General features: G+C 44.4%; 2 protein-coding genes across 3 annotated transcripts in view; one reads left to right on the forward strand and one right to left on the reverse strand.

Annotated features, from left to right (window-relative positions):
- Positions 1-17720, reverse strand: part of wnt5b (wingless-type MMTV integration site family, member 5b) — an 82278-nt gene that overhangs the window by 28126 nt on the left and 36432 nt on the right. Inside the window, exon 2 of one of the 2 annotated variants that reach the window (XM_041963523.1) lies at positions 9957-10049. The exons of the other annotated variant lie outside the window; for it this stretch is intronic. The gene's annotated coding sequence lies outside the window, so the exon portion shown is untranslated. The remainder of the gene's footprint in view (positions 1-9956; positions 10050-17720) is intronic. 2 annotated transcript variants of the gene reach the window in all.
- fbxl14b (F-box and leucine-rich repeat protein 14b) lies at positions 1689-5482 on the forward strand. The gene has a single exon (XM_041963522.1). The coding sequence runs from the start codon at positions 2332-2334 to the stop codon at positions 3532-3534; it is 1203 nt and encodes a 400-aa protein (XP_041819456.1). The 5' UTR covers positions 1689-2331; the 3' UTR covers positions 3535-5482.

Here is a 17720-nt window from a genome sequence, read left to right on the forward strand (position 1 = left end):
GAGAGTTCCTGTCAGTTGTGCTCGGCTGCCTCCTTCCATGTAAAAACGCCTGTTTCTGCAGCTCCTCTCCCTCACTGTTACCCTCACCTGATCACTGTTGCCGCTCTCCTATCGCTCTCTCTCTGCCTCTATGTTTCTCATCAGCTCTTCCTCTCTCTCTCTCTCCCTCTCCTTTACTCTTTCTCAACCACTCTGCCACACTCCACTGGCTTCAGCAAACGGCTCCCCTGTCATATTATCTCACACACACACACATGCACACACACAGAAGCTCATGAACAGCGAGACGTGCAAGCCTACAGAAATACACTGTTTACATGCAAAAACCACACATGTACATACATATGTTCCCCTGTCTGTGTGCGCGCACACACACACACGGATAAACACTGAGGCACACACATGTGCGCACACACACACACACTCAAACCATGGCGACTCTGGGGTTTAGAGAGGCCCACTGTGAGGGATTAAAGTTACAACTTGGTTCGAGAGTAAAAAAAGATCCTCGCTGCTGTAGGCTATTTGATCATTTTCATGCTCGGACACGTTAAATAAGAAATTCAGAAAATATCTGCTATATATAGCTCGCTGTCACTGATCCACACATATAGCCTCGGTACCATCAGCTGAGACTAAAATGAGTCTTCAAGTATCAAAACATAAGCAATGCCAGATGTGAGACAGCGGCTTCAAAGTGATTATTTTGGTGCTTCATGAGAGACACATGAGAGAAATAGACTTTTAGAGACATCGCAGATTATTCTGTCACAGTCATTTGAGGACACCCCTTCAGGACACACACACACACACACACACACTATAGTATAGTTTTACTACTACTGAGTGTGTGTGTGTGTGTGTGTATGTGTGGAGGGACACACTCACAGTGTGATCTCTGTCTTGAGGCTCCGGCAACACTATGCCAAATACCGAGCCAATAAAGCATGCTGAAATTAATTAAAAGTGATTTTCACTTATTTGTTGTGCATGGCTTCCAACATTACTGGGACGACACAAGCTGCGTTTTGCTTTTATTGTAAGTTTTCAGCCAGACAGTTAATCCTCTCAACATTTGACTGATGAAATGTTGATTGATGGCCTCGGGAAATGTAAATGTATTTTTTTGGTTTTGCAATAAAAGTGAGTGAAAGGGGAGAGCGGACGGAGAGAGGCTGTTTACAAGAGACAAAGAACGCTGTATTCTGTCCTGTGGCCGCTCTGGAGACGCTCTGCTAGTATTTCCACAACAGCTATAACAACAGCAGCATGGCAATAAATAATATTAAATGTTGCTGCCAAGTGAGCGGACTGAAAAGGGCTTCTCCAGTTGGCTTTCCTGCGTTTCCTGTGTGGTCCACTCAAAGGGTTAAAGCCCAAAGTGAACTGAATTGTAAGAAGTTGGTTTCCAAGGGAAACTGTTCGCACCGTTCCAGCTGAGGCGGGACAAACCAACTGCCTGACACGGAGGGGGGAGGGGTGATCTGATACAATTAGGAAATAATTTTGCACCTCGTCGTGTATTGATTATTAGCATACATCTCTCCGTGCGTTAGCATGTGGTCACACCCCTGGCTGTTACGCTGTATGTTACTGACTCTGTTTTTGTAACACATAAGATTAATGTTGTGACTTGCCTCCACCCCTCCCGTGCTGCGAGAGTGCCGGGGTCCCTGCCAAGTCGGTTTGAAAAGAGCAGACAAAGGCTTTGAGCTCAGGACGCCCCTCTCTCTCTCACTCTGCCTACAAAGCCAACCTAGCTCTACCTTCTCTGCCTTTATATCATGGAAATGGTTTGTAATAGGTGGCGTTAAAGAGTCGTCGGTTTTATTTCCACTTTCTTATACTGAAATGTACGACCGTCTGGATCCCCGCTCGGCCGAGAGAGGACGGCTTTTTGTAGGTATAATACAAGGAAGCGTCGTCTGAGAGAGGGAGAGAGAGGGGGAAGGATTGACGCTTTTTCCTCCTCTCCTCCTCCTTCTTCCTTTCGCCCCCCTCTCCTCCTCTTTTTGGCGGAGAGAGGGGTTGAGGCAGGAATAAACGCTTTTTTTGTTTTTTCTTTTTCTTTTTTTTAAATGCATTTGAATCCTACTGCGCAACCAGACCGGATCACGTGGGGTTTGGAGAGAGTTGGATCGATTTTGCACAGTTCAATGTAAGAAAAAGAGAGAGAAGCAAACAGCTCCTATTTCTTTTTTACTTCTGTGGATAACTGGGACTGTTGATACTTTTGCGTGATTGCAAAAGAAGGGGGTGTTTGAGTGGCTTCTTTTTTCAGCCTTGGAGGTGTGGAGTATTATTTCTTATATGCCTGGGGTTTGAAAAACAATGGAGACGCACATTTCGTGCCTCTTCCCGGAAATTTTGGCCATGATTTTCAGCTATCTGGACGTGAGGGACAAAGGCAGGGTAGCCCAAGTGTGTATCGCTTGGAGGGACGCATCCTACCACAAGTCAGTGTGGAGGGGGGTGGAGGCCAAGCTGCACCTCCGCCGGGCCAATCCTTCCCTGTTCCCCAGCCTCCAGGCTAGGGGCATCCGGAGGGTCCAGATCCTGTCTCTGCGCCGCAGCTTGAGCTACGTGATCCAGGGAATGCCTAACATCGAGTCCCTCAATCTGTCCGGCTGCTACAACCTCACGGATAACGGGCTGGGTCACGCATTTGTGCAGGAGATCCCATCACTGAGGGTTTTGAACCTGAGTCTGTGCAAGCAGATCACAGACTCCAGCCTTGGCAGGATAGCTCAGTATCTGAAGAACCTGGAGGTGCTGGAGCTCGGTGGCTGCAGCAACATCACCAACACTGGGCTTCTGTTGATAGCCTGGGGCCTCCACAGGCTCAAGAGCCTCAACCTGAGGTCCTGCAGGCATGTCTCGGACGTGGGGATCGGACATTTGGCAGGCATGACCCGCAGCGCGGCGGAGGGCTGCTTGAACCTGGAGTACCTGACTCTCCAGGACTGTCAGAAACTGACGGACCTGTCACTCAAACACATTTCCAAGGGGCTGACCAAGCTCCGGGTACTGAATCTGAGCTTCTGTGGGGGGATCTCAGATGCAGGGATGATCCACCTCTCCCACATGGCCTCCCTGTGGAGCCTCAACCTACGCTCCTGTGACAACATCAGCGACACGGGGACCATGCACCTCGCCATGGGCACCCTAAGGCTCTCTGGGCTTGACGTTTCTTTCTGCGATAAGATAGGGGACCAAACCCTGGCATACATCGCCCAGGGGCTCTACCAGCTCAAGTCCCTGTCCCTGTGCTCGTGTCACATCTCTGACGATGGGATAAACCGGATGGTGAGGCAGATGCACGAGCTGAGGACCCTGAACATTGGACAGTGTGTGCGCATCACGGACAAAGGGCTGGAGCTCATAGCCGACCACCTGACTCAGCTGGCGGGCATCGACCTGTATGGATGTACCAAGATCACCAAGAGGGGACTGGAGAGGATCACACAGCTCCCCTGCCTTAAAGTGTTGAACCTGGGACTCTGGCAGATGACAGAGAGTGAGAAAGTGAGGTGATTGGAAATGTTTTGTTTCTGTTTTTTTGTGTTTGGATGGGGACAGAGGGGGGCATGAGGACCAGGAGGAGGGGGTGTACATGGGCGGGTAAATTTCTTTTCTTATTTAAAAAAAGAGAGAAAACCTCCCTTTCCCCCCCTGTGTGCTTGTGTAAGGTGAGCTTCTCCCATGTGACCAGAATTTTGTGTTAAATTGTTTTTTTTTATTTTTGTTTCTGTTGGCCGTGCAGGATTTCAATTAGTGTTTTGATATGAGTTCATATTCTGCCTGGTAGGAAGCAATTAAAACTTGCCTTGTTATGAGCTCATGAAAATCCCTGTTAACAACTGTTTTGATCTCTTATTGAGCTTTCCTAAATTCTGACATTGGATTGGAATGACTCCAGTGCAGATCAGCTTGTTTCACACATTTAAAAAAAAAACAAAAACCAAGTGTCATTTCAAGAAGCTGCTTCATTTACTGACACTTGCTTCCAGAATATTCTTAAAGTGAAACTTGCATCCATCTGAACTTGCATCCATTCAAAGCAAAGTGAGGTTTTAAAACTTGAGTATGAGACTTTTTCTTTTTCTTTTGTTTTTAGAGTGAGCCTGAGACATTCACGACCAATCTCCGCTACAGCCATCACGCCTAAAAAACATTCGGCTACCTCGTATGTGGTTGTTTTCAAAGGGTGTATACTGTTTTAAAAAAAAAGACAAAAAAGAGTACAGAACAGAAGGAAAGCGAGAATGAGAGACTGGGAGAAAATGTGCCTAAAGGGACTGTGTCTGCCCCCTCCCCCCATCCCCTCCCTCCTCCTCCATGAGCAGAGCTGGAGAAAGGAGACCAGGACACAATCTAACTACCTTTGTTAATTTACCCCCATAAACAGCAACAATTTCCCACAGAGGGGAAGAGAGAGAAAGGGAGAGCGAGCTGTAAAAATCTGTTTTCAAGAGGGCGACGATTTATGCAAAAGAAACAGAAAAAAAACACTAAACCCGCTTGTGTGCGAGAGCTTTTAAAATCATCTTCTCGTTTATTTTAAGGGGTAAAGTCCAACTTTAACGCCTTTCAGATAAGTGTTGTGTTTGACGCAAATAACAAGAGGCGAGGTTCTTCAGCTCACCCTTAGAGAGAAATACCTGTAGTCATCCTGTAATAACACTGTAGAGTAAAGGGGTTATAATAGCAAAGCGAGACAGCACATGAAGGTATGGTCAGGCCATGATTAAACACAATGATACATGTGAAGTATGTTATAGGAACATGTGGGTGTTTTTTGTGAGGGATGCTGATGGAAACAAATGTCAGTGGATGTTGTTCAGAGCGTCGTACTTCAAATTGAAGTGATTTCTACGTCTTATACCCTTTATTGATCCAAAACAAATCAGGGTTTGTCTCATGGTTTCATTTTCCCACGTTAATGCCAACACAGGTCGCATTCATATTCATGTTGCTCTCACCGGTAAGAGAGAGAGAGAGAGAGGGGAGAGGGAGAGGAGGGTAGGGATATCTTTTCTTCCCTCCTCTTTTTCTCCATCTCTCCCTGAATAAAAATACCCTGAATCCATTTTGAGGCATGCTTAGAATAAGGAGCGATCGATTATTTTTTCTTTCTCTCTCTCTCCATCTCGGGTTACAGGCGGAATGCGTCTCTCTCCCTCTCCCCATCTCTCTCTCTCACACACACATACACACACATTAACACACATGCACACACACTCGCGCGCACACACACATGCAGAGGCCTGCGTGTGTGCGCGTTATAATGTAATGCAATGACCTGCTAGAAAATTAATATACGGATGTGCGTCCTGCTGAAAAAGCTGTGTGTGTTTGAAAATAAAAAAAAGGTGTACTGTATATTATGTGTTTGTAAAGAAGAAAAAAAATGCAGAATCCCAAAATTAAATTGTTTTATATTCTTACGGTTAAAACAATTAAAGATATTTATATAATGAACGAAAAAGAGCGGTGTGGACTACTTTTGTGTAGGTGTAGCATTCACTCTTGACACTATGCTGTTTGTTTTTTGAGCATGAATGAGAGAAATATCAGTTTCCACAAGGTAATTCCACATTGTTTATTGCCACGAGACACTGCTGCTATGGTCTTGTCCTACAATTATATTGTTGTCCATTTAATACAATAAGGGCTTTTCTTTGAATGCATTTGTTCCCGATAACCACCCACACATTTCTGAGTATTGTCCCTGATCAGTCCAGTCTTGCTTCTCAAAAGGGCTGAAAAAAAAAACCAGAAAGAAAAGCTGCTGTGTTGTTTTATCCTTTACGAGGAGATTCAAAATGGATGCTTGCCGTCTTGATTTGGCTGCAGTGCCTGTGTAATTAATTATCACCAGGGCGTTTATTATAGGAAGCTGTTCTACCCTGCTGATTTTTTTAATCATCAACGTCTGTTTTTTTTTATCCTCAAATGCAGCAAAAAGGGGGGGGAAAAAGAAGAGAAAAGGTGTTCAACTGGTAGGGCAGTTGAGTTTCGCATTAAAGCCTCGAGGTTTCAAACAGGGGGTTAGGGTTGTGTTTGGTGGATTTCATGGTTTAAATGGAAGGTTTTGGGTATTAGGTTTGGTTATTTTTGCAGTGTTTTATTTCACATGTGGCAGAGCTGTGTCTGTGCGGCTGCATGTGCAGAGTAATGAGATCTTAAGTTGGTTAGAGCAGATTTCCCTCTTTCTGCTTTCCATCAGGACGTGTCCTGTGTGTGAAGTGACACCACGCGCACACACACACACACAGAGGGTTGCCAGACCAGTCAGTAGCCATTGTCTGTCTTTAGAAGTTAGGAAGGCAGGTTTTGGTGGGGGATTTTTTTTTCTTCTTTTCCTCTCTTTCTCCTCCTCTTGTTCAGTCACGCATACCAGATCCTAGACCAGGCAGGAGACCCCCCCCCAACCCCACACACACTCCTCCTTGCTCCCCCCTACAACCACACACACACACACACACACACACACACACACACACACACACACACTTTTTAGCATTCCACACCATCATTCAAAGCATTTAAGCATTCTCTCTCTCCTGACTCTCTGTCCATGGGGATTTGGGGATAAAGGCCAGCAGAGGGATTGTTGACCACAGGGACAGAGGGAGACAGAAAGAAAGAGGACACAGAGAGAGAATGTCAGTGTTTGCTGTTTCTTAAGTTTGCTTTAGCTGGCCTTTGGTCTTGCGCAATAACACTGCAATGAGTGCACACTGAGATGTGAAAGATTTGCCTGTGACATTTTGTGCCGCTTTATCCCGGAAACATCTAAAAATCTGCAAGAAAACCACAGAGAGAGTAATATGTAGGCTTCACAGTTGAGCTATGAACTACTCTTGCTTATGCATTTTGCTTATAAAGTGCTATTTTTACGCTATAGATGTGCTTGATCTGCACGTGAGCTGGTTTGGTTGAATGGTGAATGCTGCAGCAAGGCAACACAAGAAGCAGAAGTAAACGCAAAAGGAAAGAGGTGCGACATTGTAATAAATTGGAGCTTGAATGCTGATAGATGAACAGAGAGGTGGGAGGCGTACAACACAGCCGATTGTTCCTTTATCATTTGACATTTGGGTCTGCAGACCTTTCCCAACTGATACAGGAGACTTACCGTGACAAGGTCATATCACGCATTTCAACTGAAAGGTCTGCAGGCTGAAATGAAGACTGACAAAGATACAATCAGCTGCATTCAAATGATAATGTGATACTTTATTAATCCCCATAGGGAAAATCTCTTTTTGTCTGCCACCCTCCACAGGGAGGCCAGAGGTCAGGCTCAGCTCCAGCAGCCCACTGCTGGAGCTACTGGGGATTTGGTGTCTTGCTCAAGGACACATCAGCAGGGTGGAGGGTTGTCATGTTTTAGGTCACCTTGCCTCCCTGTCTTCCCTTGCTGCTGGCCTGTGAGTCCTTGAAGGTGGCGCAGGCCACCTGTGAAGCACCGGTTCTAAAATACTGAGGCTCGTGTTCGATGAAACAATTCCCCCGAACAATCTGTGAGGGGAATGCAAACTCGTCCCTTATTGTATAAGTTGCAGTCTCAATTTGCATTTTGAATAGAGAGAGCTGAGTGTGAATTAAGCTCTGGAGTTTCACTGCTGGGTGTTCAGCATTATGTAGTTACAGAGCATGATATATCACTCTGTTATATACAGCGCAAGTTAACTTTGCATTGTATTAAATGAACTGTGGAATAAATACTGAGTGCGAGTGATGCCAATATTTTTACTGCACAAAAAGGCAGTTTGCAAGAAAAACCTCACTGCAGACCACCAAAAGCTGAACTGTGTTTGAAACAGGCCACAGCCTCTGGTATGTAGCAGCTACTTTGAGCTTGCTGGTGCAAAACGTTTTGTAAGCCCACTTTCCCTCAGATGCAGTTCAGTTTTTGGATATTGTATTTGAATGATCTATAGTTGATGATCTATCCAATGAATGCACAGATGCAGCCAGGAGATGAGAAGAGCAAAAGCAGGGTTCGTCTTTGTTTAATCCCTACAAAAACTGGAGGGTTCTCTGGTTTTCTAGTCACATCATGGTGTTGTGAAGTCCAGCGGATTAAACAGACATGATATAACGTGATAACTACTGAGCTTTAGCACTATCTATTTCCCCCTGTTTCCAGTCTTAATGCTAGGCTAAGCTAACCAGCCACTGGCTGTAGCTCCATATTAACCATACAGACATGAGAGTGGTATCAGTCTTTACTAACTCTGAGCATGACTGTATTCCTTCAAGCCTGTCCAGGTGCTTGGGGATCAAGACTTCCAGCTACAGCGTATTCACAATCTGATGTGTAAAAGTCCACATATTTAACCAATGGCTGTCCAACAACTTTGACGTCTACATGGCTCACAACCAGAGATGAAGAACCTGAGGATGAGACTGAAAGCTGCCGTTGTGGTTCCCCTGCGTGGATGAATTCCCCTACAGACTGAGCAAGGCATTAACACTGCCAGGTTTATTTTTCCTGCGCAACTCAAAGGTTTCACTGTGGCAGCCGTGCAAAAATGCGTGCACTCGTTGCACTGTAAGGCAGCTGGGATCAAAGCACTCACCAAACGGCTGCATGTTAAGAATATAGCTTGCTCTCAGTGTGATTCTCTCTTCAAACCCACACATCCTGCCTGTCTGCGTGATTGACAGCCTCGCGACAAGTTAATTCAAAAGCTTACAGGCACCAAAATTAGACAAAGGCCCACATTTCTGCCCCATATAGGTCACTGACGAGCCTTTTCATGCTATAAACGCTGCTTTTGCGTTTGAACTTTGGTGCGCGGGAGCCGTTGTGCGTCAGGGCCCATGAGTTGTAAAAGCTGAACTGTGACTCGTCACGTCGTGCTCTCAACCACATTTCCTGTCAGGCAGAGAGGAACAGCAGTGTGTGTGTGTGTGTGTGTGTGTGTGTGTTTTACTGCTATCATTAAAGGAGTAGTTCACCATTAAAAGGGGAACTGGGGCTCTTCACAACAAAGCAGCAGGGGTATTAGCAGCAGAGTGCTAATGTCCTCCCCCACATCTCTCTGTCTTTGGCTGCGACTCCTTGTCTGCTGCACTGTCTGTCTGTTGGTCTGTCTGTCTGTCTTTCTGGCCCGTTTTAGGGCTTTTTATCTCAACTCATTCCTTCCTAATTTCAAAGCTTTCTTCTCTTTTCCTTCACGTCTCTTCATCTCCACCTGCCCGCTCTCGTCGTCCCTCTTTTCCTCTGATTCAGCACTCGACTCGCTCTTCTTCACCCCTTCCTTCCACCTCCAGCTTTATTTCTTTCTTCCTTTTCATGCCTGTGGTCTCCCTCTTTCTCCTTCTCCCCCGCTTTCACCATTTCCATTTCTGCCCTCCACCACCCCTGCTTCCTCCTCTCTGCGGCACCTGGTGTTAAGGTGTCGCTGAGGTACAGTAGACGGCTCTTTGAAGTCCCTGGGGCCCTCGGGGGCTGTGTGTGTGTGTGTGTGTGTGTGTGTGTGTGTGTGTGTGTGTGTGTGTGTGTGTGTCAGGAAACTTTTTTATCAGCAGCTCCAGTCAAGAACATTTGGCATTGCTTTTGATTTGGGCGTCTCTAATGTTGAAACGACCTTCCCTGTGTAAGTGTTCGTACATGTGTGTGTGCTGTATTTCCTGATTATGCAGAGCAGGGGAATTTAAATCCCTAATACTGTTCCCTTTTTTGCTTTTCTCAACCAATCAAAGCTGGACAGTTAAAGGAAAAGTTCAGTTTTCTCCAAACTTAAGGAATGCAACAGGGATAAACTAAATTTTTGCCTGTATAGAATAAGTTTAATTCGATTCTGTGAGCATTTTGGGATAGAAAACCACAAAGAAACCCAAATTAGACAATAAAAACACCTTTGTAATCATGCAAGGAGTTACATATTGTTTAAAAGCAATTAGAAGTAGGAACATGGTATGGTTGTATTGTAACTTACTGGGTTAAAGGCTGGCACAGTTGGAGAAAAGAGGGGGGAGGAGCAGAGGAAAAAGCACTCCTGTCCTAAAGTCCGCTATAGTCAGCACCCAACCTGGAGAGAGAGAGAGAGAAAGAGAGGGGGTGGTGAGGCAGAGCAAGAAAAAGAGAGAAAACCAGGTTAAAAAAAGAAGAGGAAGGAAAAAGAATCGAGGGAGAGACAGATGAGAAAAAAGTGAGGTTGGTGAGAAAGAAGGGGGGGGGGGGGGGAGAGGAATCTGTGAGTCACTGTTTAACTGTGGGCTGCTAGAAGTCGACTAGCCATGTTAAAATACCGTCTGGGCACACACACACACACACACACACACACCAAACTGTTCAGAAATGCAGAAATCTGCCTTCTACAATGGTTGGCACAACACACACACACACACACATTAAAAGTTTATGCATAAATCCTGCTTCTGCCTCTCTCAGACTTCGCTGCCCAACAGACCAGCTAATTATTTTCAGTTGGACATCAGGCACGCACACACCTCTGCTGCACATTCCTCAGAAAGTAATGAGCTGCTTTCCTACAAAGGTAAGAATTTAGGCGAAGGTCAAAAATAATTCTTTCCATTTCAGAGAGTCGAACTTTGTAGCAAAGGAGGAACGGTGACATCATCCAACCCCTAAGTGATTAATTATTGATGACTTTTCTCTAAAAAAGAAGTGGGTGGATTACAATTAGCTCTTGTTCTATAGTACAACAATCCAGAGGCCTGAACTCCTCTTGAAACATGGCGTACATGCAACAAGATCATCAGTTAATCTGATGGTTGCTTCTTTAATTGCTAAACTTAAAATGTTAGGCCATGCTAGCAGCTCTTTTTTTGCCTGTACTTTGGCACAGTGGTGCTTTCAGCTAAATGCTAACATCATGCTAACATGCTCACACTGATAATGCTAACATGCTGATGTTGAGCTGTTTACCATGATAATCATCTTAGGTTAGCATGGTAGCAAACTAGCATTTGCTAATTACCATTTAGTGCAAAGTACAGCTTTGAGAGGCTGATGTGAATGTCTTTAGATCTGCAGGGATTTGGTTTAGATATTTCACTAAAAGCTAGTATTGTCAACTTCGTGGTGGTGCTAGAGAAAAAGTTAGAGGATCACTTATTGAGATATTTCACTTTGGACCAAATTGGTGCAGCATTGCCATCCCCAGAGCCACTCAGCTAGCATGCCTAAAAACACCATTACAAGTTACACAAGCCCCAAATCACCCTTTGTATGACTTGAACAGTGAAAATTGGAAGATATTCAAGTTTAAAATGATATAAAACAGCAAATTCTCACATTTGAGCTGGAACCAGCCACTGTTAAGCATTTTTCCATGGTAAATGAAATGAAACAACTCATCGTTAATCAAAATGCAATTGTTTCAGCACTACTTTGGTGTATTTTTCGGTATCTAGACGAGAGAACCCATCACTCATTAGCTCCTTTGGGTGTTCAGCTGTTGGTTAATTTATCACATACTGTTATCAGGTCATTTACTGCTGTAATCCCTTTGCTCATTAGGCAACAAATGCATATATTAATCCCTTTTCTACATCTTACGCTGGAATGCTGGAGATTGTATTCTATATTAGAATTAACCATGATACTTACCTTACACATTTCTTCAGTATTCATGCTATTATTTTGTGAGCCATGTTCCTCAAATCGTCATTGTTACATTTCATGCACCTAGCATTAGCCACTTAAGGCAGTTTTGCTCGAAGAATGTTGGACCCAGCAGATATGATAAGAAAACAACACACTAAATCTTTAATTTCAAACCAGAAGACCCTGCTTCATTCACAATCAAGCCATGGACGTTGTTGCTGAATTTTTTATAAAAGCCTCAGCAATTACAATGGGAGACTGAGAATTATGCAGCATGTGATGTTGACTTCTGCTCCATATTCCTGCTTCATTCGGCAATACCCAGCGGAGAAAGCCAGAGGAGAGGACGGACAGGGGAGAGAGAGAGAGGGAGTGGGATGACATGTGGGTTCATTTTGGGTTTCTTTGTCTCGGTGTGAAACCAACGTGAAGCTCTGACAGAAATGTGACAGATACCTGCAATGTCAAAAAAGCGGCGGGCTCGCACACACTCTAATTTGTCAGGTGAGGTAGTGTTTTGGTAGCGTGGGAGGTGCTCGCGTGCGCTTCCTGTCTGTGCGTGTGCGATTGAAAGTGCATGTGCATAATGCATGTGCGCAGACACTCGGCTGCTTCTCTGCCGGCTCTCTGTACCTTCCTGTCAGTTCAGCTTGTCATTCAGGCATCAATGGGGAGAAACTTTTCCTCTCTCTTTACTTTGTTTAAAATTTGTCATGCTTTTCTCAAACAGGGGAAATGGGCAGAAAGGGAGACAGAAAACTGCAGCAACAGTCGAGTGGGGTTTTATCACAGGTTTGACAGGAAACACTGTGCATCGGAACAGAGAGATTTCACCACGTTAACAAGGATGATTTTTTCAGGGGTTTTTTTTGGGTGAGATGTTAGGAGTGTTTGGAGGGCAAGTGAGGAGGAAAGACAGGGAGCAGGTGGAGGGAACGTGATGAGAGGTTAAAGTTCCTGACATTGTCCGAAATTTCATACCAACTACTGAGTACACTAAAATAGTATGTGAGAGTTAATAGTATGTCCAAAACTGTAGTATGAACTAAAAAGTACGTGAGGCGCATAATACTTCAGTATGCAAACGCTGGGCACTACGCCGGCACAAATATCCCACAATGCAATGTGCCATTGATGACAACAATGGCTAGACGCTACTAGGTATTAGCTGTTTACCTTTTCCAGTACTTTAAGGATGATTTCACCATGAAGATGCCCACGAGATTCATAACGCGTTCGCCTGGTCCGTATTTCATCTTATATATCTTCTTAATGCATACATCTAAGATGTATTATATGATTATTGTTATTATTATTATAATTAGCGCTTGATATGGGATTGTTGCAGATGCAGGGAGAGGTGAGGTTAATTGGCATGGGTTACCACGGTGACACATCTCCAAGGACGTTCTTGTAAAGTGGCGTGCGCATCACATCCGTGCTGACCAGTACGTTTGAAAACACACACATAAAAGTATGTTGAACGATAGTACACATACTGAGTGCGTACTGTAGTGTATAGTATGAAACTATGGATTAGCCTAGCTTGCTAGCTTCTATATTGTGAATGGAATAGGTTTACAAACTTCACAGCACAACGGTTTCTCCTAAATGTTTAATGTGACATAAATGTGATGCCGCATTTCATCGCCAGCTCTCAACTGCTGCCATGGAAACAGCCCAGCCATAGGCTTGAATCTGAAACACAGTCACCACAGTATGTGCACAACACAATAGTTGCAGAATCATCATAGTTTCTATTTCCTTACACAAAAAGTGAGGACACTTTCAAATGTCAGTTCCAGTTTAAACTGGAATCCCCCTTCATGATTCCCAGTGTCGTTTGTCAAAATGTGATTCAGTTGCATCCAAATATTTTAGTAATCGTTTGGAGCCCTTCGAGAGCCAAAAATATCATTGCAAGGTCAAGTCAGATTTTTACTGGACCCAAAAAGTGAGCTCTAACCTCAGCAGCATTTCCTGCACACAGTGATGAATAAAACAAAACATTGCGTGATTCAAGCACAAGGGAATTTATAGAAATTAGAGCCCAAGTGAGTCTGAACCTTTCCACACCTGCACTGAATTTGATTGAGCCGAGAGTGGGGTCACTTCCCGTTCAATCCAATTAACCCAGGAAGTGGACATTCAAACCATAAGAAAATCCCCATCAAAAGGTTGTTTAATATTCAATCTATAAAGGCATTATTGAGACAGAGTAGCGCTTTTATCTCGCAGTAAATGAATTACAGTTTCAATTTGCATGTTAAGTGAATTGAACTGAAAGTGCCTCAGACCCAGAGAGTCCACCAGAGCTGTGGTGTGCCTGCTGATAACCAGGCTGCCAATTCAGGATTTGGCAAAAGCCAGATTTACACTGTGTAAATCTGTAAGAAGTCTGTGGCACAGGGTGGAAGAGACAGATCTATAAACTGGGAATCATGTTGGAAAATATTCTTACAGTTCGCATCAATCCTGTTTTATTGCTGGAGCCATGAAAAATCAGAGGATCACCAAATTATTACAACTAGTGGAGTACCTGTTAAAAATGTTTGGAACGGGTCGAAAAGGCTTGGCGTCCGGTGTTGCTGCTTGCAGCTTTCTCAATATCACCGCCCTGCAGAGCTGGAGAGCCCCTGCAGTTCTAGACACAGCAGTCGCAGACCCACAGTTTTAGACATTCGCTTGCACCACACGTTTTTTTTTTTCCTTTTTTAAAGCTTTATGTATTGAAAGCGTTAAAATACTCAATTAAAAATTGTGAATATAGACTAACGTTGTCAGCATTTACGGGAAGTCAAACTCTTAAGAAGCTTTTCATCCAGATGCAACAAAGAATTAATTAAATCTTTACCACTCTGTCATTACTATTAATGACATTAATGAATTCACCCTGAAGCTAGCCAGCTTTTCCAAGTTATATCTGGTTGCAAGGGCGTTGCCAGGGGGCGGGGTGTTCACTGACAGCAGCTAGCTAATGTTTGCTTAATAACATTAAATCAACCACTGTGAAACATTAACATCAAAGCTCGAAGGTTAATCTCATCTTTCTCTCCAGAAACGCTCATCCAAACTACTTCACACTGCGCTTCCTCGGGTCCTCAGCAAGACACACACCTGGTGTGAAGATGATCGGATGACGTCGAGATAATCAAAGGACGAATATACAGATTCCTTCCAGTCCATCCAACAGCTGTGAAGAAATTTCAGGATTGTAAAGAAGGGGCTTGTATGGAAGCAACAAAGGGCTAAGGTTTTGAATTTTGCAGTATTAATTGTGAAACAGGAAAAAGAAAAAGAAACCTCTAAGTATGATTTAAAACTTAAAACTTAAAACGACCTGTAAAGTTCAGACAGGCTCAGACAGATGATTTTCAAAACGAAATTCAAATCACTGCAGCATTGCGTTGCTTCCATACATGTGTTTTGAGTATGCAGTGTACATTAAATGCAGCACGTGTGCTGAAGGCTGCACGCAGATGTGTGCCAGCAGCTGAACTTTCCTCGCCGTGGAGTGGCACAGACCTCATCTTTCCACTGCTGCTTCCACAGATGTGATCGGACTTGAAAAAACCTGCAGCAGCAGGTTTGTTTGCTACGTGAACGCAGCGTGTCTCTAATATTGAGTCGTGTGAGTCGTGGTTGGAGAGTCGGGCCCGATTTTCATTTTGTTTTAGAGAAGGCAGAGGAGCGTGAAGTAACAAGCAGCCTTCGCGATTCTAACCAACAAAATAAACCCGATTTCAGATAAAGGGAGAAGAAGAAAAGGAGGGAGGAAGAAGAAGGAGCTGGAAAATAGGCTGTGACATACATGACTGCAGCCTTAACGGTGTGAAAGAGAAAAGAGTGAGATAATGAGTGTGTTTGTGAGAGAAATAGATTTTAAAAACAGACGAATATAGAGAGGCATGGAGAAAGAGACATGGGTGGTGGAGTGAGAGAAGATAAAGACAGAAACTGAGGATGGAATACAAAGAGGGGCTGTGTGTGTGTGTGTGTGTGTGTGCACCAGGTGTATATCTGCCGTCCCCAAGGTCCTTCTAGCTGTCTTCTCCTATTGATTAGTTCATATTGATCTGTCCTGGCACATACACTCTGACACACACACACACACACTTATACACAAACACAGCATGGTTGACTTGATTTAGGCGGGCTTTGACACAGGGGGGGACATGAGGGTACATTGTTAACACACATGAAAGCATGCACACACAATCCTCCTATCATTTTGCCTCTTAAAATGACAACCATCTTCCCTCCGACACACACACACACACACACACTTGTCAAACAGAAAACACTCACTCTGCCTATTTGCTCATGTTCATTGGCTGTCTGGCGAACAGGCAGCAGAAACAACGAGAATGAATGAGACAGACTGTCAGCAGGAAACTCGATGTCTTGAGCAAACCTGCTACATCTCGTAGCTTCACCAACTGCCATATGTGACGGTGTATGCCTTAGCTGTTATAGAGATCAGATTAGCTTGGATGAAGCTAACGCTACACTTAAAGCAGCTGCAATCAATGTTTTTATATCAACAATGGATCACATGACTACTTGTATGTGTAGGGGTTCCTCTTGAAAAAGGATTACAACACAACTGCACGTCTGCTCAGCTCTACTGAGCTTTAAACTAGCTAGCGTGCACGCTAGCTCATTGAGGCTCACAACATCAGTGTTTTGATTCTCTCTTGTAGTGTTGTTTTCTGCCACGACGTGCAGCTCTGGGAGCAAAAAAACCTCTAAAATGTCACTGTACACTACCTGCTCAGCAACAAACAGCAGGCCGACACAGTTAGCAACTATAGCTGGTGAACATAGTGGAGGATTAAGGCGCTAAATAGCCAAATATATCCCTCAGTTGGTGGAGACCAAAACAGAGCAATAAGAGAGTTATTATTGGACTTGCGGAGGTGGCCAGAAACTCTCCTTTAAATGAATGCTAATGCTGCTAAGGGTCTGCTGAATGCGTAAATAGGCAACAGTTTGCATAACCTGTTAGCCATATCAACTTATTAGGGCATAATATTTGAGGTAAAAGAAAAGTCAATTATTACAGGTTTCATCACTCAGCAGTTCCATGATGCGCTTTTGTGCTGGATCATGTTGTAAAGTCGCTGTTTGCAAAGCTTTTGGGTCAGAAATCATCTTCAGCATGAGACAGACAAACATGAGCTGTCAATTATAGACCAGTGCAGCAAGAGTAGCCTAAAGGCGTCAGCACCAAAGTAGCAGGCTTGTGACTGGAGGGTCAATGGTGCAGATCCCCAGACTGGTTGGGAAAGTGCGGGTAAGGTGAACGAGTCTCCCCTCCTTCACTTAAAAGGTAGGAAAAAACACCATACAGTCGAGTGAAGGTGCCCTTGAGCAAGACACCTCACCTCCAACTGCTCCTGAGCTGCTCAGTGGCAGCTGCAGAAGACTGTGTTTGTTCAGGGCAGCTCCCGGTGTGGCTGCGTGGAGCTGTGTGAAGGTGAAGCAGGGCGAGGCTGATAAAGAGTACGTAGGCTTGTACGCTCTTTGTTTACGATGATTAGAGGGAGGGGAGAAGGTGAAAATACCCTCAAAACACTATGGACACACTGACTGCTCATCAACAGCCCTCTAATAAGGAGGTTTTACTTGTCTCGTGACCAGAATGATGCATGATGGGACCCGGTGGCAGGCGCCCTGACACATATCAATATGTATACCAGCATTTATATACACCACACACAGATACGGTCTCACATCTTTTTTTTTTTACTTGTCCTTCATCCAGGCTCTGCGCTAGACTTCCTTTTTCCCCCTTTGTCTCTGAATCAGAAGAAACGTCACTGTCTGTCTCTGCCTTTAGTCTTTTGAGTGTGTGCAGACACACACAAACACACACACACACACAAACACACAAATACTGTACGTGCACAGACACACAAACACCTGCACCCACAGAGACACACACACACACACACACACTCACACACACCCAGCCTGCCTTCTGCTGCTGTGATGGCTCTGAGCTGTCAAAACATCCTTGCTTTCTCTCCCTCTCTCTCACCAAAGCAGCCTGACTGAGCTTGTCTATGCAGGTTCACAGAGACTGCTGTCTATCCACCCTCACTCTTTCTTTCTTTCTCTCTTTCTT

Source organism: Chelmon rostratus, chromosome 22 (assembly GCF_017976325.1).
Source record: "Chelmon rostratus isolate fCheRos1 chromosome 22, fCheRos1.pri, whole genome shotgun sequence".
NCBI classification, from domain to species: domain Eukaryota; kingdom Metazoa; phylum Chordata; class Actinopteri; order Chaetodontiformes; family Chaetodontidae; genus Chelmon; species Chelmon rostratus.

Coding starts and splice junctions, on each gene's coding strand:
- fbxl14b (XM_041963522.1), top strand. CDS start 2,332: ATGGAGACGCACATTTCGTGCCTCTTCCCGGAAATTTTGGCCATGATT.